The 24,504-nt window shown below is 43.2% G+C and overlaps 1 protein-coding gene across 1 annotated transcript; it reads left to right on the forward strand.

Annotated features, from left to right (window-relative positions):
• The first annotated feature begins 20,217 nt into the window (after positions 1 to 20,217).
• CDKN2AIP (CDKN2A interacting protein) lies at positions 20,218 to 23,796 on the forward strand. Its single transcript, XM_019736198.3, has 3 exons — positions 20,218 to 20,663; positions 21,113 to 21,243; positions 21,668 to 23,796. Exons 1-3 carry the CDS (start codon positions 20,392 to 20,394, stop codon positions 23,011 to 23,013), a joined length of 1,749 nt encoding a protein of 582 aa, XP_019591757.2. The 5' UTR covers positions 20,218 to 20,391; the 3' UTR covers positions 23,014 to 23,796.
• The last annotated feature ends 708 nt before the right edge of the window (positions 23,797 to 24,504 follow it).

Consider the following 24,504-nt stretch of genomic DNA (forward strand, 5'->3'; position numbering starts at 1 on the left):
GTATTACCCAGCCCCTGAGCCTCAGGAAGCCAGGGCACCAGCTTACCCAGTGCTCACTGTTTAAGGATAACGCCTACCTCATTTCCTTTAGACAACAAAACTGTCAAGTCTCATCAGCATGAACACTGGCCCTCCTCTCAGGTCATCACTTCATCACGTGACCAGTCAAGCCTAGGAAGGCAGAAGTCAGTGCTAGGAATAGCCTGGGTCTCTACAGGGAGAACTGTGTTTCAGAAAGGGACAGTGAGCACGGGTGCTACGCAATTCAGGACAGCAGCCTAGTGTGTGCTGCTATGCGATCTGCCCCTTTCCTCTGCCTCTTTGTACTTGGTTTTATTCATACATTCACCTGGCCTATTCTGAATCCCTAGTAGTGACTTCCATGTTGTTAAACCCAATGGTCAAATCTCAGGCCTCATTCTCCTTGACTTGCCATCATTAAACGCAGTTATTTGTCTGTCTTCCTTACAAGACATTCTTCCCTTGGCTTCCAGGATACCACATTTGCCAGCTTTTGCTTCTACTCACCTGGCAACTCCTGTCTCAGTTTCCTTTGCCATTCTTCCCTCTGTATGTTCAGGAGACCTTGGACTTTCTATATACATTTACTCCTTCAATGGTGTCATAAGTCTGATTGTTTTAAATATCTACCATCTATCTGATGATTTCAGTTGATTCTCAAATTTACATGTCTATCCAAACCTCTTCCCAAAACTTCAGATGTAGATACCCAACTGCCTACTCGATGTCTGCACCTGGTTGTCTAGTATTCATCTGAAATTTAAAATGCCCCAAAGTCCTGAATTCATTTTCATGAACTCTCCCTTTGCCCCCCCCCCCCCGTCTCTCTCTCTCTCTCACACACACACACACACACACACACACACACACAAAATCCCTGCTCCTTTACAGTCTTTCCCTCTCAGGAGACGACAGCTTTTTTTTCAAGTTGCTCAGACAAAAATATGTGTGTGTGTAGATAGATAGATAGATAGATAGATAGATAGATAGATAGATAGATAGATATTTAAAATAAAATAAAATCTATTACCATATATATTTTATACAGTCATCCTCCACTTCTCTTTTTCCGTCATCCCTTACATCCAACCGGTCCGCAAATTCCATCAGTTTAACCTGTAAGATACGCCCACCATCTACCTCACCACCCCCCGATACCCCTCCACCCCAGGCTCCCTCATCTCTTGCCCCCAGATTATTGCACCAGCCTCCTAACGGGTCTTCCCGCTTACACCCGTGCTGCTTCAATATCTTCTCAACACCACACGCCCAGTGATCCTGGGCACATGTAATCAGATGCTGTCGTTCTTTTGCTCCAAACCCTCCAGTATGACTTCCTCTCTCACGGAAAGTCAACATCCAAGTCCAGACAAGACTCACAGAGCTCACATTTCTGGACCCTCTTTACATCTCTGACCCCTGTTCCTCCTCCTCTTCCCCCTGGGTCACTGGCTCCACTTCCTCCAACACCCCAGCCATGCCCCCACCCTGGGCCTTTGCTCTGGGCGGTCTTCATTCCTGAGGGAGAGCCGCGTGCCTGCCTCCACCTTTCCTGCAGGTCTTTATCAGGTATCTCCTTCTCATGAGACCTTTCCTGGACACTATCTGAAATCACCACACACACACCCCCAAGGCCCCTTCCCTTCCCTCCTTTACTTCCTTCCTCAGCACAGACCGTTTGTGAATGTTATTTTAAAGCCAACAGTGAAACACTGCCCTTGCATAATACAGCAATACCATATATGGCTTACCTACCTTTCTTACGTAGTGTCTGTATGCCTTACTAGTCCCAAAGCACTACAAGAGCGGACGTTTTTGTCTGTTTTGTTCCCTGCTGCATCGCTAGCACCTGGAGAGAGACTGGAACACAGGAGGTACTCATTCAATTAATGTTTCTTGAACAAATGACCCCACACAAATCTTCCTTACCTCAAACTATAGCCCACTAGTCAGTCTTCGTGAGCCGGTTGCAGCCCTTGTGTGCACATATCCTCTCAGGGTTGTTTGCTAAAGACCCTTTAAGCAGGATCCTTGCCAGGAAGCTGTTGGTCTAGAAAATATGCTTTGCTCACTTGCATGTTGTAGCTCTACTGAGATTCTTTTTGTTTTAATTCACAAGACTTTGTTACTCTGTTTCTTCCTTTGTACAGCACAAAAAAAAAATTAAGAACATTCACTTCACCTTGAAGTGCCATTTGCCTCTAAAGATGGTCGGGTACTAAGTGGACACGATAACATTGGACAGGCGATCACAGGGTCCTTGTCAGGGGTCCTTGGTCCCTCACTGTTAGCATCTCTAAGCTTCAGAAAAACTAGAATCTCAGCGAAGCAAGTAATTCTCCATTGAGATCCAGGGCAGCTGCCTACAGATGGCTCACTGACATTGGATTTGTAGGTCTAATCACGAAACTGCGGGACCACCTGTCAAAAGCAATTATTTCTATGTCAGTATTATTCCAGCCACATTATAATCTGATGATACATCTTCATCTGGTCATTTAAAACCATGTCAGAATGGCATCTAATTGATACACCCAGAGGTGAAATTTAAAAAGAGAAACCTTTATGTAAGTTAGTTGATGTGTCCACATATTGAAATGAGTAGAATTTATTAAGTGAAATGGCACTTCCTCTCTTTCTCATATATAGACTTTCATATTATGTATTACATAGTGTATTTATATATTACGTATAAAATCAGGTTCTACATGAAAAGAGCTGATGAGAGGTTATTACCACTCATTTGTGCTTCTTATTCTTCCCTCCATTCATTCTCATCACCCACACAGCACATGATATCTGGTTGATCCAGCAGGCACAGGTGCAACTATAAAACAGGAAGAGGTTTTTATTACTTTCCAGCTCCATTTAAATGGAGATAGTGACTGCAGCTGCCTGTCAACCTGCTGGTGATAAAACCTTTCCAATGAAACCGCCTCTTTTGCAAAGATAAAGAAAGCTAGATTCACAGTCTAATCTCCTTGCATCTTATAGCCTTCTCGTTGTTTTTTTTTTTTAAAGACTGTCTGTGAGCATTATTTTTAAAGCCAACAATGAAACTCTGCACTTGCACCACACAATCTTACCCCCCATACACACAGAAGCCGCTGCCTCTGAATCAGTCTCGCTCACTTCCCCCAGTCATGGCAAATGAAGCAATTCAAAGGACTGCGAGGCCTGGTCTTCATCGCCCCTCCGTGCTCCTCTGCATCCCAGAGTGGAGCCCTGATAAAGACAGCTCAGAAGAGATGGCGTATCGGATGTATGCTGAAGGATTCTGCAAAATTCTGACAAGCGAGCTGAGAGGTCAGTGGAGTTTACCCACTAAGCCAGCTGGGAAGGTAGAGACACCATCTGTTTCAAACGGCAAACATCTGGAAACAGACAGTCTGTCTGCCAGTCCAGAAGATCACCCCCAAGCACTATTTCTAATTGCTCCTTTGCGGTGCTGTTTTTGTACAAATTCACTGAAGCCAGATCATGTGGTTATTACTAATAGTTTATGCTTTATGATTGCTACAGTGCATGGAAAAAGAAGGAAAGCTTTCCAGTTCATTTCTTGAAGTCAATATAACCCCGGTACCAACCGCTGATAAATACCTTGCCTTGCCGTCACACACGCAAGACCAGTATCGTTTATAATAGCTGCACAAATTTAAATAAAATACTAGCAAAAGCATGTCAAACAACAGTAAGAATTGGTGCAAATGTGTCCCAAGCCAAAGTCTCTTATGCACCCTTCCCTTTGCTATGCACCCCACGCACCCTCTTTGGCTAAAGTTCTAGGGTGGACAGGTATAGGGAATCCTCCTATTATTGACCTTGAGAGGAAATGTGGGCTTGGCCCACATGCTTTGGGGAGAAACAGTAAGGGTGGATGGAGAACAGAGCATCAGGGAAGGCTTCTCAAGGAGAAAGACAGTCATGATGGTTCACCCTTTATCCACGACAAAAGGGGAGGCAACATTTCCTGAGCACAGGTTTCTTGACCACTCCCCATCCCTATCTAAGGGTGGCAGGGGGAGAAAAAGCTGAAATATGAATGAAGATCGAATCCAAATTAGAAGACATACCATTTTTTCTGGATGAGAAGGCTCAGTATTGTGGCGGGGCAGTTCTTCCCAAATTAATTTCTATATGCCCCACGATCTGATGGAATACTCATCGGATTGACTTTCACTCAACATCTCAAATGTTGTGGGTGCTAGTGGATATTTGTGGTGGTAATAAACTTGACAAAAATGAGACTCAAAACACTGGACTCTCAAATTCACCTAGAAGACATTTTTGAAAAATAAGAGTAGAGACTTGTGTTATCATATACGACAATGTATATTGTTAAAACGACCATACCGCGTTTCCCCAAAAATAAGACCTAGCCAGACAATCAGCTCTAATGCGTCTTTTGGAGCAAAAATTAATATGAGAACCGATCTTATATTATGTTATATAAGACCCAGTCTTAAATTATATTATATAAGACCCGGTCTAATCTTATAGTAAAATAAGACCGGGTCTTATACTAATTTTTGCTCCAAAAGACACATTAGAGCTGATTGTCCAGCTAGGTCTTATTTTGGGGGAAGCAGGGTAGTCATTATGCAATTTTAGGAGTAATAGGCAGAGATTTGAGATACACAGAGGAGGAGAAGGCCATGTGAAGATAGAGGCAGAGACTGAAGTGAGGCAAAGGAATGCCTGCAGCCACCAGCAGCAGGAAGAAGCATGTACAGCCCCCCTGTACCTGCTATTCCTAGCCAGTTACCATATGACCCGAGCCAGGGATGCCTGGCTGGAGCAGCTGCAGGGTCATTTCCTGTACTGCTGCAGAGGGGACAGCCTCACACTTAGGAGAAATCAGTTTTGCTTCATTAATAAACATTAAGTTAGCCTAAGACACTTGAGTTTGTATTCTGTTGAGCCTTTACTCCCCCTAAAAGGCAAAATGCTGTGGTATAAATTACATAAATTTTATTCCTGGATAAAATGACTAGAAATGTCCTGCTTGTTCACTCAGGGGCTAAGTCCCAAACAGAAAGCACACTTTCCGACTCTTACTAGTATTGATCAAAGTGTGATCAACGTACCACCTCAAAACCCAGTTTAAAATTCAGAATCCAGAGCCCAAGCCCAGATTTTCTGAATCAGAACCTCTTGGAGTACGGCCCAGGAGTGTGCATTTTGAGAAAATTTCTCATGATTTTTACATACACTCAAGCTTGAAAACCACTGCATTGATGCATCTGTGACTTGGTTCAATTACTGCCTGTTGGTTGAGCGTCCAACTTCCCATCTGGAAGATAAAGAAAAAAATCTTATCTGCTGCTTGGTATTCGTCTAACATCCTTTGAAATCCTGAGATTAGAGGGGCGAGATAAACACAGCACTGTTAATTTATCAACCCTTCACTTGCAGAAGGCCCCGTCAGCATTTTCTTTGGGCTCTGCTGAAGTGTACCACGGGGGGGAAGGACCTGGGAGCCATCGAGATTATTTCCGTCTCACTCCACATATATGGGCAGGTCAAAATAGTAAGTTTCAAAGAGCCTCAGATACATTGTCCCCCTCTTTGCAATATTCTAAATCAAATCTACTGACTGCCCTCAGGCCCAGTTGAGCCCAGTGTAGTTTGAGCTGTTCAAGTCTCCAAAGGTCTCATAGTCCAGCCTCTGAAGCCAGTTACTCAGTTGACAGGAAAGCCAGTCCATTCCCCAGCTACCCAGGGCCCAGGTGCAAGCAACTGAGCTCTCTGTAACATGACTGGGTGCTTGCTCAGTACAGAGTATTATTTTACTTAATGCCCCAATAGTCCCATGAGCCGAACTTCATTACTTTTATTTTAGAAGCAAGAACAATAAGGCTCAGAGAGGTTAAGTTGTTGGCCAAAGGTCACAGGACTGGTGACCTTAACATTGCTGTCATTTGAATCTTGCCTGTGCTCTGGGAGCCACACGGTGGTACTCCATGTTGAGGAGCCGTGATGCAGGGAGCTGCTGCATACTCCATGCAGGTCATCACCAGGGCGACTGGCTGGCTTCTGCCTTGTCATTGGGCTTAGGGAAGGAGCTCCATAAACATTGGTGAATAAATGAGGCCCATACCTAAGAGTGTGTGCTTGCCCCTGAACTTGGGCAGACTTCTCCCATACAGGCTGCCTGAGCCCAGACTGGACTCCCTGAAGCCATCTGCCCTGGAGGTGGAACTGCTGTGCCCCATGGTCTGATGGGATATTAGTTTTCTTGGAAACCCCCTCCTTTTCCCTACCTATGTGCTATACACTGAATGTAGGTGTCCCCCACCACCACCACCAAATTCATATGTTAAAACCTAACCTCCAATATGATGGTATTTGGAGATGGGGCCTTGGGAGGTGATTCGGTGATGAGGGTGGTGTGCTCATGAATGGGATTAGCGCCCTTACAAGGGACAGCAGAGAGCTCCCTCCCCCCTTCTGCTATGTAAGGACACAGCAAGAAGATGGCCTCATATGAACCAGGAAGCAGGCTCTCACCAGACACCGAATCTGCAGGTGCCTTGATCTTGGACTTACCAGCCTCCAGAACGTGAGAAATAAATGTTTATTTAAGCCACCCAGCCTGTGGTAATTTTGTTACAGCCGCCCAGACAGACTAGGATACAGTGTGTCATTTTCTAAGCAGGTAGGCTCCAAATATTCCCTTTCCATTCGGCCAGCTGGACTGAATTTCCTTGTGGCCCCAAGCAAGTGAAGATTCATTGTTTTTCCAGGGTCTGACCCACCCAGTGGGAGGGTCTCCATCAAGGGCAGGACTATTCCTCTCCACCTTGTTTGGCTATGGATGCCATTCCATATCCAAATTTTTGCACGTATGTAATGAGATACTGGATTATCAACACTTATTCCGAGATTTACTGTGTAAAGAAATCTTCAGCCTTCCATGATTCTATATTCTTTCTGGTGATCCCATTGAAATTATTACAAGTAATAAAAAAAAAGCACTAATCCTACAATGTCAAAGATATAGAGCGGGTCATTCAGCAGACCAGAGACTTCAACGAATTTGTAGAAGGTGGAAAGAGTATAAGGCAACGTGGGGAAAGCTGCCATCCAGAGGAATTGTGTGGCCCAGGAGATGGCTGAGCTGCCTGGCAAAACTGCAAGAAGCTCCAGATGTGCAGAGCTCAGGTGTGACAACAGGAAGGAAGTGAGAAGAGAGTGGACTAATGAAATGAAAAAAAAACCACGTATTTTTTTCCTTACAAAAGTAACACATGCTTCTTGTAAAATTCAGTTAATATTGAAACACCTAAAGTAAAATGAATAGTCTTTGCCTCCTATTCTCCAGTGGTTGGAATGTACATTCTTACCTTTTTGATGTTATTACTGTTAACAATTTTTGTACCTCTTTCCATGAATTTCCATTAATTTTTTGAAACATATACAAACACATATGCATTTATAGATGTCTAAATATAAAATGAGATAACACTATACATATGTTTTAAAATGTAGATTTTATTATTATTCAGGTATGGTAAGGCCAACAGACAAGACTGCCACTGAAAAGACAGTTTGTTACTCACAGTTCCCAAAAGGAAGGGGCATACCAGGCCACCCAGGGCCCTATGGGAAAACACGAGTCAGGAAGCAGAAGGAGGAAAGGGAAGGCATGGGAAAGAGTCTTTATTGTGGTTATTGTGGGAAGAAATGGGCGAGACAGTGTAAGCAAGCTAGGCCAGTTTAGGATGAGCTAGTGTGAATAAGAGATGTAGGGACCGGCCCTAGCTGGCTGGTACCAGGCCCTGGGGTAATTAGGGCATAGTGGCTCAACCTGTGAGAGCTCTTAAACTAAAGGAGGCAGTCTGTGGTCTGGGCTCTAACTGGTTGGTTTGCATGTGAAAGCTGAAGGGGAATCATTTGCTGTCTCTAGGAATTAGCTAGCCCTGGGAGGGGCTGTGTCTCCAGGATCAGCAAGACCTCAAATGCCAGAGCATCATAAATATAGAAAATATGAAATATAAGTAATACAATACATCTGTAACTTTGAAAACAAATGGTATATTGGTTACCGTGGTACATACACAATAGCTTTTTCTTTTTAAAAACTTCGTAGTATTACCCTAATTTGGATGTTCCCCCGCTCAAATGTAAATTCCATGAAGGGACAGTGTTGTCTCTTTTGTCCACTGTTATAAATCCAGAGACTGGAATATTGCCAGACATAGAGCAGATGCTCAAAACTATCTCCCGAATGAATAAGGAAAGGACCATAATGTATTCAACCATTGCCTTGTCAACAGACCTTTAGATTATTATTTCTCAGTATTTTAAACAATGCTTCGATAAATACCCCTGTATATAAATCTTTATGTATTGAATTCATTAGGATTGGGTTTGGAGAATAAAATAAAACCGCGAATATTGTCACTGAACCAAGGTGTGGGGATAGAGTCCCAGAGAACAGTTTCCAGGCTCTCGGCCTCACGTGGAAAGGTGCTGGCTCCGTTATTAGATGGCCATCAGTTGTAATCAGATGGCCACCCACTGTGGCTGGGTGGCCATCAGCTGTAACCAGTTAGCCATTAGCCACTAATATAACTGCCCTGGCTACGCTAGGGGGTTGGTTGGCAGAGAAGCGGTCGGCAGATTGCAGATCGTGTTGATCCTACTTCCTGTGTCTCGCCCGGCCACCAGCAAGATGGGGGTGCAGGAAGACCCTGCATTGGGGTACTGGTGGAAGTTTGCTTTTGTGTCCCAACCAGCTGCCAGTAAGACTATAGTGGTAAGAACCCCCCATCCATGACTCCGTTTGTGGGGGCAGAGCCCCAGAAAGTAGTTTCCAGGCTCTCGGCCTCACATAGACAGGTGCTGGCTCAGGTAGTAAATGGCCATCAACTGTGATTGCATGGCCATCAGCTGTGGCTAGTTGGCCATCAGCTGTAACCAGTGAGCCATTGGCCACTAATATAACTGCTGTGGCTGCACTAGAAGAGAGAGAAGAGAGGAGAGAGAGAATGGGGGCTAGCAAGAAGATGGCGGCTGGGCTGGCAAGCGTGGATGGCGGTTTGCAGACAGTGTGGATCCAGCCTCCAGTGACAGTATAGTGTCGCCAGAGAGAATATAGTGGTATGACTCCCCTACCTATGGCTCCGTGGGTGTTCCTTTTTGGCCTCACCATATCCTGCGTTCTTGTATGGGGAGCGGGAGCAGAGACCCTGCAGGCCTCCCTGCACGACAAATGGCGCAGCGAGCAGGGTCTCCTGCATGACACCGTTGTTGTTTCTCTTTGGCCTCGGCATATCCTGCGTTCTTGTGTGGGTTGCGGGAGCTGAGACTCTGCATGACACAAGATAGATAGTTAATTTTCTCTCCTACATGCAAGAAGTCTAAAAGTGGTCAGGTCAAAGCTGGTATAGCACTCCCTGAGCCAGGGCCCAGACTATCTCTACCTTGCTAGTCCCGACATTCATGGCTGTCATTCCCAAAGTGTGGGGACAGAGCCAGGACTACAGTTTTCAGGCTCTCGCCCTCACGTGGAAAGGTGCTCACTCAGGTAGTAAATGGCCATCAACTGTGATTGGATGGCCATCAACTGTGGCTAGTTGGCTGTCAGCTGTAACCAGTGAGCCATTGGCCACTAATATAACTGCCATGGCTACGCTAGCTGCAAATGGGGGGAGGGGGGGCTAGCGAGAAGGTGGTGGCTGAGCTAGCAAGAGCAGATTGCAGTTAGCACGGCGGATTGCAGCTAGCAAGTGAGGTTGGTTGGCAGAGAAGTGGACGGCAGGTTGCGGATAGTGTGGCTCCTGCTTCCTGTGTCTCCAACCCAGCTGCCAGCGAGAATATAATGGTATGACTCCCCTATCTATGGCTCTGTGAGTGTTCCTGTTTGGCCTCACCATATCCTGCATTCTTATGTGGGGAGCTGGAGCTGAGACCCCGCATGACTCCCTGCATGACACAAGGACACTTCATAGCCCAACCTTATCGCCAGAACTCCAGCCAGCTATCCACATTCCAGAGAGAAGAAAGAAGCAGAGGCGTGACTTCGAGGACAGTTCCTAGAAATTACGACTTCTGCATAGGTATTATTGCCTAGAACTGGAGTGTGAGACCACACCTAACTTTAAGGAACAATGGAGAGGTGGCCATGTGCCAGCACAGCATCTGTAACTGAGGAAGACAGGGCGGTTGGATCCTAGGAAACAACTAGCTTCTAGTTCTGTCAGAAAAATTATCAGAAGTAAAGTTGCTGTATTGAAAGGTATGTGAATTTAAACATTTTTAATAAGTATTTTCCACAAAGGTTTTAGTAATTGAGTCCCACCAACAATGTATGAGAGACTCTATTTCCCTCCTCACTGACACGGATGTAGGAAAAAGTTGTAAAGAGTGATAATTTGGGAGCAAAAGAGATTATCCCACTGTTGTTTTAATTTGTATTTATGTGATCACTAGTACGGTTTAACCTCTTTTCACATATTTACTGGCCATTTTCCACTCCTCTTCCGTGAATTGCCTTTTTATATCTGTTGCTCATATAACTTCTGGGCACAATTTTTAAAAAGTTGTTTTTACAAAAATGGAATCATGTTATGCATTTGATTTTGCACCTCAAATGCTTTTTTCAGGGATATCGTTCCCTATCAATCTGTAAATAACAGTCTCATTATTTTTAATAATATGGATTACCAGAATTTATTGAACAATATTCCTACTCCTGGACGCTTATGGTGAGTCTGATTTTCACCCACAGCAAAAACATGCTGCCATGACGTCTTCAGACGTACATCCTGGCTCATATGAGTGCTGACAGACATGTCTATGAAATCATACCAGAGAGTTTCTCAGGTCCTTCTTCATAGTTTATTCTAGATTAAAACACAGTTTGAAAATCTTGGTTATACACAGTATCAATCAGTAATCTTTTGGTTGCAAGTGACAGGAATCCAACCCAAACTGGCTTTTTAAAAAAGTTCATTGGTTTATTAACCACACCATTTAAAATAGCCCGACTCTGATACTTCTTCTGTTCTCTCTCCCTTCATAGAATTTCCTGCTATGAGACATTATCTGTCTGTCTGTCTGTCCGTCCGTCCGTCCGTCCATCCATCCATCCATCCATCCATCCTTCCATCTATCCACCCACCTGTCTATCTTAACGTGATGCATATGTATGATGAAGCTGAGACTGGTTCACTGCGGAATCTCTGCGCCTGGCATAGAACAGCCGCTCAGGACTTTCCCTCACTCTTCCAAGTTCTGGGTTCGATAGCTGCCGGCAACTTCAGGATTGCATTCTATGCATTCAACAGGTAAACACATCCTTTTCCTAGTTGTTCCAGAAAAAGTCTTATAATTTGCTCTCAAGAGCCAGGCCTAAGAGACTTGTTCCCTGCATCCAGGCGTTGGCGCCAGCCCCACACAGACCACATGGGCTGCAAGGAGGGAAGGAGTCATAACCCCAGGGAAGTTGGGGAACTGTTATCAGAAGGGGGACAACAACACACACCATTATACTTTGTAGACCTGCTTTCAGCAATTTCAAAGATCAACAAGGTTTATAGACAAACACACTGAGGGTGCTAAGAACTGGTATCTGAGAAAGAGGATGATGAAACAAACAGGACAGAAGCCCAACCACTCAAGGCCACGTACTTCAACAATGATTCTTCCTGTTAGCTCCTAATTCAAGTTCTCATCAACATGCATTCTTTAAGCTAATAAAAAAGAGTCTGTATTATTAATAGAAATATCTATTGAATATTCACACAGTGCTGGGCACTATCCTAAGAGATTTGTGTGGATTATCTCATTTATCCTCACAACAACCCTGTGAGATTGTCATCACTATTAATCCTTTTACACAGGAGGCAAGCTGGGCTCAGAAAGTGTTAGTCACTAACTCAAGGTCACACAGCTATTTTGTGGTAGACCCAGTCATTCACATCTCCAACAAATTCCTCTCTCTGAGCCTCTGTTTGCTGTGTTCCCTTTGCTCTGATCCTTCCAGGTCCAGACCTAGAGCTTTTCTCCAAGGTACCCTACTGGTCTCTCTCATCTCTGAACTCTTAAAGCAACTGACCATTCATTTGATATTTATGAGGATTTTGTATATTTTAAAAATATATATGTCCTTGTTTCCACACTGTAGAGTAACCTCCTTGAAGGTAGAGACAGTGCCTCAGCCATGTCTGTAACCCCACCACTAAGCACAAAGTCTCACCCACTGCAGACAGTGGATGGAAGACCACGTCAGTGGAGCCCCACAGTGTGGTCCACTAACATACCAGTGGACAGTGACAGATATTCATGATGGTAACTAACTAAGAGTCTAAGAAAATGGTGAGTTGTGTTTAGCGATGCCTGGGGAAGGTTTTTAATTCACATTACTATAATAAAATCTGGGAGGCTTGAAGCAACTCATTTCAGGATTTTTACATATTTGTATGTAAAACTTGACTCCCTTCTATCTTAGACACAAGCCCAGTTGCCAGCTGATACTTATCTAAGGTCATTCAGACTGAGAGGGTGTGTTAATGAGTATGCAAAGCCAATCCCTTTACTACCCTCCCACCCCAAATAGACCCCATCTTCTACCAGCAAAATTAGACCTACAATCTTACAAACTCAAAGAAAGGGACCTCAGGGGTTCTCTGGCCCAATCTCTCCAAATTCCAGATGAAGAAAGAGAGCTTTGGCTTTTCTCTCTTTATTCCTTGTCATTAACTACTTACAGATTGGTCCCTTTCTATCAAAGCCTTCTCTTGTATGTATGATCACAGTAGGGTGAGAGGCGCAAGGAGAAGGGACCCTCTGCTCCTAAGACAAAGGGCTCCGTGGGCCTGCACTAGGAAGGGTGGCTTTCTCAGCCCCCAGGAGCAGGCTTGAGGTTTCATCGACTCCTCAGGGGGGCGGTCAGGAGATTTGAGTGCAAGCCCCTAGGAAAACATAGCTCTCTCCCCAGAGCCTCTCCTCCCAGCTGAATCAAGAATTATGAGAAAGTCCAGAAGAGTTGGGGTGAGTCCCAACCTGTGCTTCAAAGGAAGGCTTTGTTTGGTGTGATTTCCTTTGCACTCCTGCTTTTGGGCCCATTACACTGTTTGGGCCGTGGCATTCTCTGCCAAGCAGAAATTCATGAGTCTTCGAAGGAGGCACGAAAGTGGAGCACTAAACAGATTGACTGAAGCTAATGAAAAACTGAAGCCTGGAGCTGTCAGCAGCTTTCCTGGATTCCCAAGCTGGGCCATCACAAAGAAGGGATGAAAGTCTCTCACTAACCTGGAGGGAAACTGAAACATCCAAGAGCAGATCCTATAGGCAGTAATGTGACAGAGTTCACAGAAAAATTATATTAACATTTGAAGTTATTAAAGTTCGTTCTCAGCTGCATTGGGAGAGATAACACTACACCCAGAGGAAAAAAATGGCCTAATATGGTAAAAGCTAATGTAATATCATACATATTATTCTGGAACAAAATAAATAGAATAATATACTTTATATTTCTAGTGTGCTTTTATTTTTTGAAGATTTCAATACCAGAGCACTTGGCCTTATTGCTTTGCCATGTTTCCTTTATAAAAATTCCCCTTAACGTATTCAAACCCTACGTCTTGCTTACAGAACGACTCAAGGATGCCTTGGTAAGAATCAAGTTCCTAGAGGTGAAAGCCCCCCGAAAGAAGGGGACTTCAGTAGAGTTCCCAGCAACACACCCTCTCCCCACTGGGCTCAGGTGGGTTTCACTGTGGAATCTCAGGGCAGTGGGTGTCATCTACACCAGGTGTTCAGGCACAGGAAGGGCATTACACATTAGGTGGCCACTGTCGCTGTAAACGGATGTGCTGCTCTGCTCTATGCTGTGTGCAGCTTTGTACTCCATTTTCTCCTCACTTTTTCAGGCACTTGAATTCTCAACAAGAAGTTAACTGTAAATCAGCTTGTACCCGGGAAGTGATGGTTTCCTTGGGTCTGACCCAGAGACGTCAAGTAGTAAGATGCTAACCTCTTCTCTTCTTGAAACCAGTGCTGGAGAAAGAATGCCTGCCTGGAGATCAAGTGGTAGGCACTGCTCGGTGGCTTCTTCGAGCTTCAGTTTCCCGATCGTTTCAAAGTTTCTAAAAATGAGGAAACAGCCTCAGGGATCCCTAAGAGTCTGCCAGTAACAGAATTCCTTGAAACTATGATGTCATAAGGGAATTAAAGTAATTCTCTAGTGATTTTTTAGAAATGGGTAGACTACATCTCCTCTCTGAAGCACAATGCTATCATATGTTCTCTGTCTTCCAAGACAACCAAAAGTGACACGAGGTCCAGAGCCACTGAGGCAACAAGTGCCCACCCTGGGCAGCGGGTCAGTCCGACACTTCAAGCTCCTGTCGTCATTCAAAGCTGAAGCCTTCAGCAAGTGTCTGATGCCGCTCAGGTGTCTACTGAAAAGAGCAATCATATTTTTCCCCACAATAACGAGCAAAGTCACGGCCATGGAGGTAATAAGTTTTTTTCCCTTTCTATTTCCTAGTTCTGGTTTCATATGGCAGGGATAAAAGGAGTATTCTGATCCTCTTAAGCTCTAGCTTGGAAAAATAAATAAATGTGAATAAAAATTCCCCGCTCTCTTCGCGCTGTATCAAAGCCCTGTGGAATCAATTTTACCACACCAAGCCCCGCTGAAATCAATGGAGTAAGCTCCTGAATTCATTTCCATGGGACTTGACATTGTAAAAATAATTGGATTGCGTTGCACTCTAACACTCTTTTCAGGAAATAGAGAAAATGTGCCTTCGCTAGTAGGTGGGGGTGAAAACTCATCTGAGGGCTGGTAGGCTTCACCCTGTGTTTTCGGTATTGTCTTGTCAGGAGGAGCTATTATCAACTCCCAGATGAGCCTGGCAGTACTACCCTCAATGAGGTGTTTAAGACTGCCTTCCCTAGTGAGAATGAAAACACTTCTTTTGTTCCCATCTTTAAAATTAACTGCATAGTATTACCACCACCAATGAGGTGTTTAACATCAAAATTGCCTTCCCTGGTGAGAAGAAAAACACTTACTTTGTTTCCTTCTTTAAAATTAATTGAGGTTTTTGAAAACTCATCCTATTCAACCAACAGTTGTACAGAAGATAGGGGTTTTAAAATATTGCCTTTGGTAGCCCATCAAAGGTTTTTCAGCACATTCTTTCTGTTTAGACCACTTGCTGAACACTTTTCTGTCCCTCTGCTTTATTTTTCCATTTTATTTTATAACATTAGTATCACTGGTGTGAACCAGTGAGAACCAGCAGAACTGCTGGTCGGGCAAGTTTTACCATGTTTCCCCGAAAATCAGACCTAGCCGGACAATCAGCTCTAATGCATCTTTTGGAGCAAAAATTAATATAAGACCCGGTCTTCTTTTACTATAAAATAAGACAGGGTCTTATATAATATATAATGTAATAATATAACAGATATAATACCAGGTATAATGTAATACCAGGTATGATACAATACTGGGTCTTATATTGATGTTTGCTCCAAAAGACACATTAGAGCTGATTGTCCGGCTAGGTCTTATTTTAGGGGAAACACGGCGATTGGAGGACCTTGGAACTTGGCCATTTATGGTAAAGGAGCATCAACCCCGGATCTTCCTGGACAATGGGCACCCTTGCTTCTAAAAGGGTTCCAGTGTTTAAGTTCTAGTTATATCCTGGTCCTTTGGTTCCATGTGTGGGGAGGGGTTGAGACTTTGGTTCCAGGTACAGCTGGAGGTCAAAGCTCTCAGCTGTGCACATGCTTCAGCTGCATGACAATGCGATTTTGGTCTGCTGTCTCTGAAAAGCAACCCAGCATCTCGTTAAATAGGATAGGACCATTTTGAGCTGGTTCTGCTGTTACATAATCATATACTTATATACAGGAGCCCTAAGTACAACAAAAGACAAATTTCCTATCCTTCCTGCTCCTAGCTTCCAAATTGCCCAATAATTAAATGGATTATTGATGTCGTAATCTTAGTGCCTGGATTTAAGTTTTAGCTCAGTTCCTATTTCTTTTGCAGCCATTACACCTTGTGAGTTAATCAATATTGCTGATTAAACTGCAAGGAGCAAAATGTGAGAGGAGACAAAATTCTAGACCATAAGTCAGTAGACTACATTCCTTGGTTTCATATTCTTGCTCTTCCCTTAAACAATTGACCTTAGGCAATCACTTAACTGCTCTGATCTCAGCTTCCTCATCTACAAAATAGTCTTAAGATCCCCTTCCAGCTCTAACTTTCCATGATTCTGAAGAGCCAGGATCAAGTTGTTTATGGGAACTTAAACTGGACTTACTTCTCCAAACAGTAACTCTTCTCTAATCTCTATCTCTCTCCTAGATTTAAATATCCCACATTCTGGGATGCACAGGTGAAGAGTTTCACAAAGGAATGGGAAAGTACATATAATAGTATCTTATCTTGTTGGCATTAGGAAGAACATGAAGACTAAAGATGAAATTGTTTTTAGGAAGGCTCTTTATGTGACTATATAAAGAAATATAAGAAGTGCTATAAAAAAATTTATCACTTTGGCTAAAAATGTGGAGAAAAAGAAATCATCCTGATTAACAGCCTCTCCCACAGGAGAATTGTCTTGTGTCATTTGAAACTGCTTACTATGATACCTTACAATCTTTTCCAGTATTTGGTGACTCTTCTGTTCACATGGCTGCTATCTCCATTTCCTTGAGTGTAAATTCTTCGCTTTATTGAGTTTGTTATTTTCCTTGCATGATATTGACCCTATTTAGATTTTTATTCTTAGGGTGAACACATGACTCAGACCTGTACAATCAGAGTACTTCATACCCCTGGCTAGAAAGCTTATTTAAGGGATACATATATGATCCAACAGAACCAGTGGACTTTTTTTAAATTTTATTAAATTTGTTGAAGTAACATTGGTTAATAAAATTATAAAGGTTTCAAGTGTACAATTCTATATCATCTGTATATTGCATCGTGTGTTCACCACCCAGTCAACCTCTTTCTGTCACCATATATTTGACTCCCTTATCCTTTTCTCCCTCCCTCCCTCTCGCTTTCCTTCCGGTAACCATAACCACTATACTGTTATCTGAGTTTCTTGTTTGCTTGTTCCGTCCATTTCGTCTATCCCAAAAATGAGTGAAGTCATATGAGGACCAATGGATTCTTAACAGAACCTTGGGACATTGGCAAAACTCAGGAAAAATAAATTTTGTTTCTACTGTGGTTGCTGAGCTATGGAGGACATATGCCATGGGCTACTAGGAATCCCCTTGCCTCTACGTAGGAAGAGCTTGCTGGAGACTGAAGCTAACACAGAGAAAGCAAAGCTTAGAGATGAAGAGAAACAGACTTCCTGATTACAATATATTGTTTGGGCACTTGGATCCCACAGTCTACTCCCTGGACTGTCAATAACACAGCCAATAAATTCCCTCTTTAAGCAAAAGGCATTTTAAATCGTCACTTGCAACTGAAATTAATCAAACTAGCATTTGCGAACCTATCAAGTCCATAGTTCTCTACTTCTTCACATCAGTAGATGTCCAAGAAGCTTTTCTAAAATTGAGGTAATCACTACGCCACAGGGAAGGGAGGTACAGGCATAACTCTGAGATACTGTTTGGTTCCAGACCACCGCAATAAAACGAATGTTGCAATAAAGCAAGTCACATGAATTTTTTGGTTTCCCAGTGCATATAAAAGTTATGCACTATACTGTAGTCTGTTAAGTGTACAAGAGCATCATGTCTAATAAAAATGTACATACCTTAATTAAAAAATACTTTATTGCTAAAAAATGCTAACCGTCAGTTGAGCCTTCAGTGAGTCGTAATCTTTTTGCTAGCAGAGGGTCTTGCCTCAATGATTAAAATGCCTTATCTGCAAAGTGCAATAAAGCAAAGTGCAATAAAATGAGGTGAGCCTATAAAGTGGAATTGTATCTTTCATTTACATGATTTTAGAAACAAACCCCATGAAAGATATAACTTCACAATCTTATTTAATTCTCACAGCAGCAAACATATTGACAGTTATTAATGTTAAGGCTTAATTTAAAACAAAATGGTCCAGGCAGAGCCAACACTTCCCTCCCCCACTCCACCCCACCGACCACTCCCCACTCCCATTGATTTTTCACATGTTCTCCTCTCACCTTTTCTGTCTGAATCCCTCCAACCCAGAAAGAAATTAAGGTATTTGTCTTTTTTTTTTTAATAAATGCTCTTCTTCTCTACTATGTGGTCTGAGGTCTATACCCTAAATCTTTACATACAAAGTTAACTTTATAAGAATCAAAGATAAAAATACATATATCTTTTCTGTAAGGCACCTGGTTCTTGCAAATAAGTACTCCAGTTTTCAGACGATATTGCTATTATCATACTTTGAAAAACGATTTTGAGGGGCAGCTGGTTAGCTCAGTTGGTTAGAGCACAGTGATCTTAACAACAAGGTTGTAGGTTTGATCTCTGGGTGGGCCACTGTGACCTGCACTCTCCACAACTAGATTGACACAACTACTTGACTTGGAACTGATGGGTCCTTGAAAAACACACTTAAAATCATAATCATAATTTTGAAATTCAGGCTCTATTTACTCTCCCTTCAGGGCAATGAAGCCCAGGGGTGGAAGGCTACAGTGCAACAAGAAAAAAAGTCAGAAAATTGTTGGTTTAAAATGCAGAAATATCATCTAGGTAGGTAATCAGATTCTTTTACTTGCTATCTCCCCCTTGCCAAAGAATTCGCGAAAGGAAAAGACCATAAAATTTGTTCGGTCTTTTAAACTGCCGGATTTCTGCACCCTTTCACGCCTCTCTACAATTTTTCAGCAATTTTCCCTGAAAAGGAGAAGAGATAAACTAGAAACAAAACCCCAAACTTCAAAATTTCTTTATGCCTATGTTTTTATGCAGTTTCATTGGCATTGCAGGAAAGTGGGCAGTATTTTCACACAATACATTTTTTTTTGTTACAGCACGTATATAAATTACATGGCTTCGTTTCTTAATCTTATCTAAAGTGACCTTTTTTTCTTGATTATTCTGATTCAAGCATTTAAAAATCAAAATTATTAAAGAAAAAATTTCATTTCGCAATTTATCATTATTTATCACTTATTTTAGCTTATTAAATTGTATTAAACTTCAATTATACATACACCTGAAATTGGAAACAAAACAATAACCAAGCGGGCAGTATTATGTGTGGCCATTCTAAAGCGGAAAAAAAAAAAATGCAAGGAAAAAATAGTTCGGAGGTAAAGGTTACGGGCGATGAAGATAAACAGGTACTTTTCCACGCCGCCTCTCCTGGCTATTTGTCCAGTTGGGCATCATTGTTAATTCAAGGAAATGCGACAGATACAGAGCGTCCTGGGCGCGGTGTTATTGACCAAAACCCACCCGAGGAAGCAGGGATTGCCGGGGTTGCACTGCGGAAACGAAACCAAACCCGACCCTGCGGGGTAACGAGTTTCAAAGACTGGGCTCCGCAGGGCAACACTGAACTGGATTAATCGTTAAACTTCATTATCTTTATTATTATTACTATTTATTATCACTATTACCACGCACCCCCTCATTCTTATATGCCTAGACTTGAACGGCCTCAGAAAGCTTCACTGGTCTACATTCAAACACAGCGCTTGGAGCTGTTTTCCGACACAAAAGATGGAGGCGAGCTTTTGTTTATTTTGGCTCAGCTCAAAACAAGCGTTTGGGGCGAGGACGCACTGTCCTCGCCTCAGCTCGGAGGCTCAGGTCGGAGGACGCGCCGCGGCTGCCGACGAGGGTTTTGCCCGTCCTGACCCAGCTGCGGGGCGTCCCACTGCCCCCCGCCGCTTCGTCGGGTCTTCTGCGCCACGACTCTCGGCGCTGCAGCGGGCCCGGGAGGCGGAGGGCGACGGCAGGAGCGCGCCCGGCGTCACAGACTCGAACTGGGACGCTCGCATTCCCGCCGAGGCCCGGAGCGCCCCGGGAACACTCCTGCGACCCGCCCTTATGGGGCGGGAGGCGCAAGCACCGCCTCCTTTCCTTCCCGTCCACTCCCCCAGAGGACGCCCCTCCGCCGCCCGTCGGGGCCGCAGCGTCGCGGCAGCTCGGTCGCCGCAAAGCGACCTGGGAGAGCCGCGCCGGAAGTACGCGCGGGCGCTGGGCGGCGGCGAGGTTATAAAAGGGAAGGAGCCGGCGGCGGGCGGAAGTGGGCGGTTCAGCTGCTCGGGACGCTGTTGTTTAGGTCTCGGGCCTCCCGAGGGGCGTCTTCTGGAGGGCCGCCGGTGCAGGCCGCAGTGACAGAGCCGCTCGTCCCGCGCACCCGCGTCTTCCCCGGTGCAGTGTCTGCTCGCGGCCTCCGCGACCTGCAGGCACAACATGGCGCAGGAGGTGTCGGAGTACCTGGGCCAGAACCCGCGGGTGGCCTCCTGGGTGGAAGCGCTGCGCAGCGACGGCGAGACTGACAAACACTGGCGCCACCGCCGAGAGTTTCTGCTCCGTAACGCCGGGGACCTGGCCCCCACTGGCGACGCTGACTCCGCTAATACGGACGAAGCTGCTGACGCCGAGAGCGGGACCCGCAATAGGCAGCTGCAGCAGCTCGTCTCCTTTTCTATGGCCTGGGCCAACCACATCTTCCTCGGGTGCCGGTGAGTGAGGAAGCGTCCCTAAGCACCTCTCCGGGTTTTGTCTTCAGCCCCGGGACTGCGGCCCGGAACACTCCCTGGGAGGGGAAGTTGTGAAGCGCGGGAATCGTGGGACCGGCTGCCCTCCAAGGGTGAGGAGGGCGTCTCTACCGGAAGCCGACATGATTTACGGTCTGTTGGTGCCCCCCCTTGGGTGGGGGACGCTGCTGGTGGAATTGACGTCTGACAACGCTCTTGTGGATGGACACTACATTTATGGTGGATAAGGCGGGACCCCGCTCCCAGATCCTGGTGCATTTGTTTCTGGGGTTCCAGGAAACAAAGTTCCTGGCGGTTGGTACACTATCATGGTTACAACCAGAAAATGTAGTTTCTTGCCTGTTTTCTCATACCAAAAAGTGTAGCTTAGGGGAAAAAAAACACTTTAAAAATGGCTTTTCCTTCTTTTTCAGGTATCCTCAAAAAGTTATGGATAAAATACTTAGTATGGCCGAAGGCATCAAAGTGACAGATGCTCCAATCCATACAACAAGAGACGAACTGGTTGCCAAGGTGAAGAAAAGAGGGATATCAAGTAGCAATGGTTAGCAGATCATAGATGTGAACATACATAGGAGTTTAGAATATAAGTTTGATATAATTAGGAATTATTGTTACTACTAATTTTTTAACTAGCTGGAATTTATGTAATGTTATTAATCAAGTTGGAATGTTGAACCTAAATTATGTGTCTGTTTTAGCCTCTGAACTTAACAGTTTCCTTTAACTGCTTTTGCTTTTGAAGTATCAAATGTTGTGTATGCTCTTGATTTTTTAATATTAGATATTAACGATGTTGTTCAATGCTGTTTTAAGAAATTAATGAAGTTATTCCACACTTTTTAAAGAAACTACTAGTCCTGAAATATTTTTGCCTTGTGCCTTTATTTTAATGGATATCTGTCTTGTAAATTTTCAGCTAATATGTATGAGGTAGACTTAGTTATGTATGTTTTTCTTCTTTCTAGAAGGGGTAGAAGAGCCAACGAAAAAACGAGTTACAGAAGGAAAAAACAATTCTGCAGTTGAGCAAGATCATGCAAAAAATTCTGCCAAAACAGAACGTGCATCAGCTCAGCAGGAAAACAGCTCAGCATGTACTGGGTCATCTACCAAATTAGAGAGTAGTGGGAACTCTACTCGGAGCTCTGGCACCTCGAGTCAGAATAGCTCTACAAGTGATGGAGATCGATCCGTTTCCAATCAAAACAGCAGCAGCGTTTCCTCTCAGGTAACAACAGCAGGATCTGGAAAAGCTTCTGAATCAGAAGCCCCAGATAAACATGGTTCAGCATTATTTGTTTCTTCATTGTTGAAATCCAGTATGAATAGTCATGTGAGCCAATCCACTGATTCCAAACAACAAAGTGGATCACCTAAAAGTGCTTTGGAAGGCTCTTCAGTCTCAGCTTCTCCAAGCATCTCAGAGATTGAGGTGCCCTTGTTGGGCTCCTCAGGAAGCTCAGAAGTAGAGTTGCCACTGTTGTCTTCTAAACCTAGTTCAGAGACAACTTCAAGTGGGTTAACTTCCAAAACCAGTTCAGAGGCAAGTCTTTCATCATTGGTTTCTAAAAACAGTTCCTCATCAGGCACATCCTTACTAACTCCCAAGAGCAGCACATCAGCAAATACACCAATGCTGACATCCAAAAGCACTTCACAGGTAGCTGCATCACTGTTAGCTTCCAAGAGCAGCTCCCAGACCAGTGGATCTCTGGTTTCCAAAAGCACTTCCTTAGCAAGTGTGTCCCAGCTGGCGTCTAAGGGTAGTTCTCAATCTAGCACATCCCAGTTGCCTTCTAAAAGTACTTCCCAGTCAAGTGAGAGTTCTGTCAAATTCTCTTGTTGCAAGTTAACCAATGAAGATGTGAAACAGAAGCAACCTTTTTTCAATAGACTGTATAAAACAGTAGCATGGAAGTTGGTAGCTGTTGGTGGCTTTAGTCCCAATGTGAATCACGGAGAGCTCCTGAATGCAGCTATCGAGGCTCTGAAAGCAACACTGGATGTGTTTTTTGTCCCACTAAAAGAACTGGCAGATCTGCCTCAAAATAAGAGCTCTCAAGAAAGTATTGTTTGTGAATTGAGATGCAAGTCTGTGTATTTGGGCACTGGCTGTGGGAAAAGCAAAGAAAATGCAAAAGCAGTTGCATCAAGAGAAGCACTGAAGCTATTTCTCAAGAAAAAGGTGGTAGTAAAAATATGTAAAAGGAAATATAGAGGGAGTGAAATAGAAGACCTAGTACTCCTTGATGAAGAATCAAGGCCTGTAAACTTACCTCCAGCATTAAAACATCCTCAAGAATTACTATAATAACGTGCAAAATATCACTCATACAGTATCTGATATTTGAAGAGAAAAACTGGCTTACTTTTGTATAATATAAACAGGCTTTCACAAATTTTGTATTGCTTTTTTCCAGTTTTGCAGAAAATTTACATTCTAGTCCTCTTCACAGAGTAGAAGTTGTAAATAATTTATGAATGACAGTACACATTAAAAGATAGGCATTAACAGCATAGCAGTATGCTGTTTTATTTGCTGAAGAAAATACTGTCTTCTATTTTTAATGATACATTAGGTACGATGTGTAGTTCTGTAGAGTCTTAAAACTTTTGTACTATCGATTTGGTAAAAATGTATTAAGTTGTCTACCATGCCTTTTTTTTTCCTAGTGGAATAAACCACATCAAAAGAAATGGGGACCATAGTATTTGAATATCTGAAAGTCTGTGATACTTAAGGTTTTAAGAATGTTGCCCATAATGTTGAACATGTCTGTTAAAGAATAAAAGAAAAAATAGTTGCCTCAAACTATTTTTATGAGAAGTTGTAAGCATTTTTTAGATGCAAAGCAGTATAAAGTACTTAAGATTATTTTATTCTGAAGTTGTTTAAAATTCACCATGATTTTGGCCACTGCAGATTCTTTAAGTGGGTTAATAATTTATGTTTTGAGGTTAAAATACAATTTACACTTTTTCTTAAAAGACATAAATGTGGGTTTCTATATTAAGCATATTTTGTGACTACTGCTATTAACAGATTGATTTGTTTAGATATTAAATGCTTTAAGCTATTTTACCTTTTCAAGAAGTTGTGTTTTTTTTCCCCCGCAATGCAGAACCAATTCCTGCAAATAGGCTTCTTAATACTAGTCATTGTAAATTACAACGAAGTAATTTTTCATACTTTACGTACAACTTTTAATGGATAGAGAAGGTATAGTTTGCAAATCAAGACCTAGATGGGGATTTTTGGTTACAAATCTCAGAAGAATAGTGAGCCATGCTTAGCTCTTTAATGAGCCTGCTCGATTGAATTATATTTATTAGTAATGAACTAGAATCCTGTTTTTGTGTCTTGGGTGATTCTGATTGCATTACTCTACTGTGGTATATTCTCCCATTTTTCTTCAGACTCTGGTCCAAGATGTTTCGTTACCTTTCTGGCGTTTCTCTGGCTTTCTAGATGCTGCATATTGAGCAGTAATGGTGATTACACAGATTAAGAAATGACCTTTCACATGTCAGTTGTATTGGAATAGGAAAATTGAACATAAGTGGTACAATTTAAGTATGTAGAAGTTACTTCTATTTTATCTAGAAATTGACGAGGATACTTTTGTTTACTTGAAATAATCAGTTTTCATTTCATCAGATAACCTTTAGAAATGAGTGACTTGAGAATCTTAAATTGAGCATCAAAGTTAAGTCCATCTTCTGTAAATGGGTTGTGAGAAGCAATAACAAGAATGTTGTAAAAGCACTCTTAATTACCTAATACTCACTTTTCTCAGTCTTG

Source organism: Rhinolophus sinicus, chromosome 16 (assembly GCF_057876585.1).
Source record: "Rhinolophus sinicus isolate RSI-liver-muscle chromosome 16, RSI-T2T, whole genome shotgun sequence".
Lineage (NCBI taxonomy): Eukaryota > Metazoa > Chordata > Mammalia > Chiroptera > Rhinolophidae > Rhinolophus > Rhinolophus sinicus.

Coding starts and splice junctions, on each gene's coding strand:
- CDKN2AIP (XM_019736198.3), top strand. CDS start 20,392: ATGGCGCAGGAGGTGTCGGAGTACCTGGGCCAGAACCCGCGGGTGGCC. Junction 20,664..21,112: donor CACATCTTCCTCGGGTGCCG/GTGAGTGAGGAA, acceptor CTTCTTTTTCAG/GTATCCTCAAAAAGTTATGG. Junction 21,244..21,667: donor AGGGATATCAAGTAGCAATG/GTTAGCAGATCA, acceptor TCTTCTTTCTAG/AAGGGGTAGAAGAGCCAACG.